The sequence below is a fragment of the Aquarana catesbeiana genome, linkage group LG03 (assembly GCF_042186555.1).
Source record: "Aquarana catesbeiana isolate 2022-GZ linkage group LG03, ASM4218655v1, whole genome shotgun sequence".
Classification (NCBI taxonomy): domain Eukaryota; kingdom Metazoa; phylum Chordata; class Amphibia; order Anura; family Ranidae; genus Aquarana; species Aquarana catesbeiana.
In genome coordinates, this window is record NC_133326.1 from 427,493,883 (window position 1) to 427,503,364 (window position 9,482).

The 9,482-nt window shown below is 43.0% G+C and overlaps 1 protein-coding gene across 1 annotated transcript in view; it reads left to right on the forward strand.

Annotated features, from left to right (window-relative positions):
- LOC141132415 (deoxycytidine kinase 2-like) overlaps positions 1-4,158 on the forward strand; it is a 226,722-nt gene extending 222,564 nt beyond the window's left edge. The window contains exon 7 of the mRNA XM_073620773.1: positions 3,990-4,158. Coding sequence (XP_073476874.1) covers positions 3,990-4,016 — 27 coding nt within the window. The 3' untranslated portion in view covers positions 4,017-4,158. The remainder of the gene's footprint in view (positions 1-3,989) is intronic.
- The last annotated feature ends 5,324 nt before the right edge of the window (positions 4,159-9,482 follow it).

The following is a 9,482-nucleotide window of genomic DNA, read 5'->3' on the forward strand; positions in this document are numbered from 1 at the left end:
CCCTCTTTTTGATTTTGTTACAAAACATGTTTATCACTTTGCAGTGCTGACAGAGGAATACAGAATATACCTAATTAACACAGCAAACATAGTGATTCAGCATGACCATAAATGATCCCTATACACAAGTGACACCAGTACAGTGATCAGTAAAAATATGAAAACTGCACTTGGTGGCACTGTGACAGGGAGTGAAAGGGTTAACTGGGGGGCGGGGGGCGATCGGGGTGTGCCTACGTGTACTGGTGATAATGTAGTGTTGGTGTACTCACAGTAAGATGTCTTCTCCTCTCGCACTGGAACCGAAAAGGGCTCCACGAGGGAAGATGACATCACTTCCTCTGTCTGTGTTTACGTCACACAGGCAGACGACAGTTTGCCATTCGCCAGAACCGATCAGCAGGTCCAGACCAAAAATCATTGGCCTGGGCCTGTAGACTGAAGCTAATCCGATCGTTGCGGGGACGGCGGGTGTGCACGCCCCTACCCACGCACGCAGCCAACGTACATCTACGGCGATTCACGCATCGGTGTCAATCTGCTGCTGTATAGTGATGGCGGCTGGTCCGCAACCGGTTACAAAAAATATATAATTGTGTTTGCACTAAGATTTTAATATATCTTTTGCTGAGAATATATAGATTTGATGAAGTCTACAGGTCCTCCGATGTCAGAAAAGCGTTTTTATATATAGTGTTTGTGTGTGTGTGTGTGTGTGTGTGTGTGTGTGGGGGTTAACCACTTGCTTAATGGGCACATATACCCGCTTCCTAACCAGGCCAATTTTCAGCTTTCAGTGCTGTCATTACTGTTCTTGGAATGACAATTACTTCATCATGCTACACTTTACCCAAATGAAATTATAATTTTTTTCTCACACAAATAGAGCTTTCTTTTGGTGGTATTTAACCACCCCAATACTGGGCACTTTCGCCCCCCTCCTTCCCAGACCAATTTTCAGCTTTCAGCGCTCTCACACTTTCAATGACAATTGCGCGGTCATGCTACGCTGTACCCAAATTACATTTTTTTCATTATGTTAACACAAATAGAGCTTTCTTTTGGTGGTATTTATTCAAGACTCCGTTTTTTATTTTTTGCGATATAAGCGAAAAAAGAGCGGAAATTTGGAAAAAAAAACAATATTTTCTTCTTTCTATTTTAAAACAAATCCAATAAAATCAAATGTTGTCATAAATTTAAGCCAAAACGTATTCTGCTAAATGTTTTTGGTAAAAAAAATCCCGTTAAGTGTATAATAATTGGTTCGTGTGATCACGGACACGTGCGCAAATGATCATGTACAGATGTGCGCAGGTGACATATGTGTGCAGATAATCATTGGGACATGTGATTTTACTGGGACATATGTGGGGGACATGTGTTTTTACTATGTGGGGACATGTGTTTTGGGGACATTGTGTGTTTACTTTGTTTGTTTTGTGTTTTTACATGTGTGTGGTGACACTAGACTGGTGATCAGTGAGTAAAAAGCTGTAAAAAACAGCTCATACTCACTGATCACCAGCCGGCTGCAGCGATCCGCTCTCCTCTCCTCACTGACAACTTCCGTGTGAGGAGAGGAGAGCCGATTGCCTAGCAACCGGCTCTGTGTTTACATCACATGACGGCTGTGATTCGACATGGCCGTCATGTGATCAGGAGGGCCAATCGCAGAGCCCTCCTGCCGATCGGAGATGCGCCGTGTCCGGGTGACACGAGTGCATCGGGATCACGCCGCTGCGCGGGATCCCGCTCCTTCTGAGGGACGTTCCTGAACGTCCACTCAGAAGGAGAGATAGCCCACCCGGCCACTGCACATAAACGCCGGTTAAGCACCACTGTGTTTTTTTTAAATTTCTATTATAACATTTTGCAAATCAGTAATATTTCTTCATAAATTTAGGCCAACATTTATACTGCTACATATCTTTGGTAAAAATAACGCAAATTAGTGTATATTTTTTAATCTGTGTGAAAGTTAGTCTACAAGCTATGCTATGTATCATTGAAAATTGATAAATCCTGATGTACTGACTGCCTCATTTATTGAGGCCCTGAAATGTCAGGACAGTACAAATACTCTCAAAATGACCCATTTTTATAAAGTGAACAGTCCAGGGTATTTAAAACAATAAAAGTGAACAATCACTCAAAAGAAAGTCTCTACTTTCCCTCAACGCTCATGAACCTATTAAACTAAAAAGGTCACAGACCCTTTAGCTGCTGTTATTAAATAAATCAGATAGTAATAAACATGTCTACACACCCTAAGGAAAATATAGGCTTTAGCAGCGCTAAACTAATGTTTCAATACAAAGTGTCCAATAAACAAGTTTTTGTGTCAAGCAGACAATGACTGATGAAAACACAATGTGCTCAATATAGATAAAATCTGTATGGAGTAGTATGCTGTAACAAGGTAACCAACAGTGCAAGGGGAGATGTTGTTGGGCATAGAGGTAGCTCTGGTCCACAATTGAACTTCGTAAATCATTAGTAAAAACAAAATTTAAAAAAAATCAATAGGTGATAGGTGGCAAAATTTTCTGTGTCCACCTGGACACCTGGCTGGGCAGTAAAAGTGGGTATCTTAGCTGCTCCTAAGCTAGGGGGAAGCCATAGAGGGTTTTGAAGAGCATATGGAAGACTGGCATGGGCCCTAACCCTTTGGGGATGAGGTGACACCCCACTAGTACCTGGCCTTTATTGCAGAGGTACTCTTTCTGGTGGATGCCACTGCACTACTAGTAGTTGCCTGCTCCTCACCATTTGTTTGGTGGGCACACTTTCCTCCTCCTCTGATTCTGTTGCAGACCCACTGTTTAAAACTGGTTTGTGTTCAGAATCGGATTTAGACACAGAGGGCTCCCCACTGCTCTCGTTGGTCAAACTTAGGATTTGGTATGCCTCCTCACTGGTAAATAATTTTTTAGCCATAGTGGTGGCTGTGGGCTATGATGTGATGGGGGATTGGTACAGATGTGGCTGCACTGATGAGGGTGCACTGATGGGCACTGAGGAGGCTGCACTGATAAGGATGCACTGATGGGCGCTATAGAGGCTGCACTGATGGGTGCTGAAGGGCACTAATTAGGCTGTACTGATGTGCACTAATGAGGCTCCGCTGATGGGTGCTGATAAGCTGCACTGATGAGACTCCACTTATGGGGTGGCACTGATGAGCGGCACTGGTGAGGCAGCACTAATGAGGCACCACTGACTGGCACTGATAAGTGGCACTGGTGAGCACACACTTATGAGCACTGGGTGGCAATGTAAACAGATCACTTACTGTCTCAGGCACAGAACGTCTCCTTCTCTCACACTTCGTCTCTGTGTGAGGGAAGGAGACCCTGCTTTGTTTACAACTGTGTGCTGGCATGTGATTGGACACGGTGATCGCGTGGTAAATGGCCGCTGTGATTGGCCTTTTACCCCTATCGGTGATGCACTGTATCCAAGGCACACAGCCATCACAATCACTTCCGATGCACATCCCAGGGGGCATGCGGGAAACTTGTTCACAGGAGAATGTCCAAGTAGGCCCTCCTGGAATGAGAGAGCCATGCTATAGCCATCTTTTGGCTATGGCATGTAAGGAAGGGGTTGAGGGAAAAGTCAAAAATATGCATTATAGCATAAGTAGAGATTGTAAGTGTTGGTCTAGCTGCAAATGTTTCTGTGCTCTTTGCAATACATGTTGATCTGGAGGTCTGGCGCTACAATTCAAAAAAGATACCTGATTTGTAGATTGAAGTCGCTAACATTGTGAAAATGACTCCTGGCTCTAATACTTTGTTGCCAGCTTATAGCATTTATAAGTCCTTTTAACAAACCCTGTCTACATAACTATTCTGTGTCAGTCATTAGAAGTATTGAAATAATTAGGCATGGTAACTTTCAGGTGAGCAGGGTCACTATTGCAGACTGTGTTTCTAACATAGGTGGTTGTTTATAAAAAGTAAACACATTTTTTTCTTTTACAGGTAAAGGATTTTCTTCTCACGCTCTAGCAACTGACATGTCCAGAAGGATCTCACCAGATTTATTTACATGAAAACATGCATTTAATGATGCGCTTCCCATTTATATTTATGTATGTTCCTAGCTTTTTTTTTTTTTTTTTTTTAAAGTTCATAAAGCTGTTTTTCTTGACTCTTAGGATTCAAACATTTTATATTCGGCAATATAAAAGCCATCACATACAAATCGTCAGGAAAAACGAACAATGAAGATCGCCTGGCAGGGAGAGGTACAGGAAGATGCACTTTTAACAGTTTGGATCAGAGCAATCAGCCCCTCCCCGGTGGAGGATCCTTGGTTTTTATTGACTTTTAAATTCATTGGCTCTAATGGGTAGAGAAACGATCATATTTCTTTCCCCTTTGCCCTCACTTTCCTAAATTCAGCTGGCTCCAGTCTCCACACCCCATAAGAAAAATGAGGGGAATAACTGCGCTACAGTGAAATACATAAACAATAACAATTATAGCCGCGATTCATCTATGTAACACAAACGCAGTGAAATTAAATAAGAAAAAAAAGGGGGGTTGAATCGCGCTAAAACAGATTGGTGATCATACACATCATCACCAAACCAAATATTTAGAACTAAGTGAAGAGTTCCCCTTTAGTGTATACATAATATACAAAACACATGTCAAATGAATAATCAATCCAAAAATAAAAATTTTATTTTTGGATTGATTATTCATTTGACATGTGTTTTGTATATTATGTATACACTAAAGGGGAACTCTTCACTTAGTTCCACACCCCATAGCTTCAAACTTGCCACTGCCACCCACTGTGTTGTGATACGCTATAGAATTCCTTGCAATAGTCTCCTATAGGGTTCTGCTGAGCACATGTGAACATCACAAAGAAGAAACTGGCCTGCAGATCATAAACATTATAATAAGAACAAGGTCGTTGTCTGGGTGGGTTAGTTGAACTCCGTAAAGGAGGCCTTTTGTTAAAAAGTTTAGTTGCCCTTAAAACCCAACTGTAAGGGATGAGGATGGTATAGAACCCCAAACAGGTTTTTTCTGTTATCTCTGTACCCATTGTGGACATTTCTATTTATTTTGGGACAAAGTGATGGGTATCTATTGAGGACACATACTAGAAACAAAACACCTTTCTTTCCCCATCCATTGCGGGGTACAAAATCTTCTACTGTCAGGCATACCGCTGCCTACAGGATCACTGGACACTGGCAAAAACCTGTAGGTCAGCCCAGGAAAAATGAATCTCTTCCCAGTATCCATTCGTTTTTGTTTTTTTTTTTTTTTGTTTGTTTTTTTTTGGGAGGATGAAAGCTCTGTTGGGAAAAGTCAAACCGATTTTTTTGCCAGCTTTTTTTTTTTTAAATAATCCTATGTAGATTCTTTGCTAAATCACTGCTTGGGCTTGTCTCTACATGGAAGTTATCTGGATCAGCCCTCCTCAGCCTAGCTTTGGAGAGTGCTGTACCCAGACCGCACTGAACTGTATGCTGTGAGGCTAGCCTGGAAGTTATCTTAAGGGTGATGGGTTGCATGTTAGGGACAAAGTGTTACATGTGCCCTTTATTCACACTTTTTTTTTTTTTTTTTTTACTATTCAAAATTAAGGAAGTGCTGCCCTGCTTCTTACTACTCCCCACATCATTTGTTTGTTTTTATCTATAACCACCATGGTTCTGCCAGTGATCTGTCTTAACAGGGAAATCACTAGGCCAGGGAGGCATTCTTACCCAATAAGGATTCTACTGACCTACAGTTAGAATCCCACTATAACACTGTTTTTTGCTTGTGGGCTGTACTCTTCTTCCTCTTCATGATGATACCAATCTGTCAAATTGTGTCAGAATGAGTAGAATCTCACGTTATTGATGGAGTGTGTGGAGTAAATGTATGGGGCTCTATGCTTCAGTTGTGATGGCTTGATAGAAGCATCAAAGCCTGTGTCCCATATGGTCCTGTTGTCTATACAGATCTGCTGAGCACTCTGCTTGAGGTGCTGGCTTCCAGATTTTTGTATACAATAAGCACCTGGCTCCATTGGTTTTTAAGAAATAATGTCATAAGTAGGCCTGAAGAGACCGTGTCGCTGAAGGTCAGCTTTCACCTGCATCAGCGTCAAAGGAAAGGTTAGCCATGTCCCATCCTCCATCATAAAAGAGCATGTACAATGGGCCCTTGGGAACAAATATTCCCTAATGAGCTAAATGCCTGAAAGATCAGGCTGGGTCTGATTTAGTCAAGTGTCAGTGCTGGAAACTGTCATCTGTAGGCAACATTAACCAGCCTGGTTCTTCAGCAGAGGGGTCCACAGCATGTTTGCTCTTATGCTGCTCACCATTAGCCAGGGAATTTCCTATCTCCCAACTTTTTCAGGAGTGCTGGACGATGACGAAGTGTCTGGGAGGGTTTTCCCTCAACAACCTTCTCCTTTCAGCCTACCTGTTATGGGTCTAGTTTCTGAGCAAACTAAGTTGTCTGCCTCAAAGAATTGGGTAGTTTCTGTCCTGATCATCACTCCAGTACTACATCGCAGAATCCCTATTTGGTCAGGTTTGGACACCCTGGACACCATCTAGGTACTGATCTGTCTTCACAACCAAGGAGGAACAGGAGTCCCTATGACAGGAGAAGTATTTTAGTTCCTGTTTGGAAAATACCAGTTCTTCACAATTGGTAGGATCTCGACATGGATGGAAGGTTTAGGCACCAACATGCACTTATTCCTTGGTTTGCAAGTGAAGGACATTGGCGGAAGGCCTCATATAACTTTGGGCTGTCTGTGGGCAGAACAACATAGTCTCCTGCTCCAGGTATCCTCTGTCAGGAATACTTAGTTACTTTGTGAGACCTTTCCACCTCTTCCTTGGTTGGTTCACAGACTTGTGAAGACCTTTTTTCTGGCACATTTCTCTGTTTTAGATTCACTTAACTGAATATCCTTCGCTGTCCTGATAAGGAAACTGAATATCCTTTGCTGTCGTGAGAAGACTCCTTTCCTTTTGTTCCACACATTTCACTGGTTCATTGGATCTGGGAAGTCAGGAGCATCCCAAGCACCTTGCAGTCATGGATAGACAAGATCCCTCTTGGGTGGGAGTGTGTCTAGCTTGATCCTTGTCTCTTTCAGGGTTGTAGCCCTCCTTCCAGTCTTTTGTTGGGTTTCTACCTTCCATCTCCTGCCTGTCATTGTTGGAGTGCTTCCCGTGTACCTTTTTAGCCTTTGAGTTATGCTGACTTTGTGGGATCGAATCCTGGGTCCTCTAGGTAGACTCTGGAGCCAATTTTACAATGATCGAAGGTTGTTTATGTAATAATATCACGTGCTGGGCACATGTAAAGCCATGTCTGGCAGCTATGTTGTTCAAGAATCCTAGGTTGCTCATGACATGTTTGTAGAACAGCAGCAAATACCTAGGAATGCACCTCCATAGCCTTTTGATGGAGCTCACATTTCAAAGGACCTGTTATCCCCACTGAGGCCGGAGATCTGGCAGAGTCCTATAGCTTATCACTTTCCAGGTTATTAGGTGACCTGTCATAAAAAAACTACAACAGAATCCCTCTGTCAGTTGCTTTAACTCATAGCATAGCAAACTGGATCTAGTAGACTTTGCAGAAGCACATAAAGTAGAGTAAGCTGATAGGCTATAATACATTTGCCTGATGGGCACATATTTGTTCATTTCTGACTGTGCTGTGGCTTGCTAGCCACACATACTTTAGGGATCCATACAGGACCTGACCTATTAAATCCAGGGTATAGGAAGTGGGGTGTGGGGGGGGGGGGCGGGTGTTTGAGATGGAAAAGGAGTATTCCCCACTTTCTCTGTGGGGGGGCTTCACCTTTTGTGCTGTTTTTTTTTTTTTTAATTCCAATAAAATATTATTTCAGTTTGTGTTAGCCTTTGTAGGTGCTATATCCTCTGTGGTGTTTTTCTACTAGTATGGTTTTTTGGAAGCACTTCCCTTTGATTTTTGGTTTAGGCACCACTCACATACCATTCCCAGGCTCTGAGACACACACACACGCACACGCACACGCACACGCACACGTATTCATACCCTTTGAAATTTTCCACATTTTGTCATGGTACAACCAAACACATAAATGTAGTTTATTGGGATTTTATGTGACAGACCAACACAAAGTGGCACATAACTGTCAAGTGGAAGGAAAATGATAAATGGTTTTCAGAATTTTTTACAAATAAATATCTGAAAGTGTGGCATGCATTTGTATTCAGCCCCCTTTACTCTGATACCCGTAACTAAAATCTAGTGAAACCAATTTACTTCAGAACTCGCCTAATTAGTAATTAGAGTCCACCCGTGTGTAACTTAATCTCTGTATAAATACAGCTGTTCCATGAAGCCCTCAGAGGTTTGTTGGAGAACCTTAGTGAACAAACAGCATCATGAAGGCCAGGGAACACACCAGACAGGTCAGGTATAAAGTTGTGGAGAAGTTTAAAGCAGGGTTAGATTATAAAAAAATATCACAAGCTTTGAACATCTCATGGAACACTGTTGAATTCATCATCAAAAAATGGAAAGAGTACGGCACAACTGCAAACCTATCAAAACATGGCTGTCCGCCTAAACTGACAGGCCAGGCAAGGAGAGAATTAATTAGAGAAGCAGCCAAAAGGCCCTTGGTAACTCGGGAGGAGCTGCAGAGATCCACAGCTCAGGTGTGAGAATCTGTCCACAGGACAACTATTAGTCGTGCACTCCACAAATCTGGCCTTTATGGAAGAGAGGCAAGAAGAAAGCCATAAGAAGTCCCGTTTGCTGTTTGCGAGCATCCATGTGGGGGACACGGCAAACATATGGAAGAAGGTGCTTTGGTCAGACGAGACACAAATGTAACTTTTTGGCCTAAAAGCAAAATGCTAGATGTGGTGGAAAACAAACACTGCACATCGCCCTTAACAACCATTACCAATGTGAAACGTAGTGGCAGCATCATCTTGTGGGGATGCTTTTCTCCAGCAGGGACAGGGAAGCTGGTCAGAGTTGATGGGAAGATAGAGCCAAACACAGGGCAATCTTAGATGAAAACCTGTTAGAGTCTGGAAAAGACTTGAGACTGGGGCGGAGGTTCACCTTTCAGCAGGACAACAACCCTAAACATACAGCCAGAGCTACTGTCAGGTCACCTGAGTCCAGGTGACAGATGCACCCCGTTGGTGTCTGGAGTGCACCGCAAGGTAGTATACCCTATGGCTGACTGTTGCGGATGGAGCTCTAGGTGATAAAGAAGAGCAGGTACTCTGTAGTACCAACATGGATGACACTGGGAGCTAGAGCATGAGATTTCCCAGGGTGTGGAATCTAAGGGTCCTTTCACACTGGGGCGGTTTGCAGGCACTATTGCGCAAACCGACCCAAAAGTGCCGCTGCTTTGATTCCAGTGTGAAAGCCCCGAGGGCTTTAACACTGGAGCGGTGCGCTAGCAGGACGGTAAAAAAA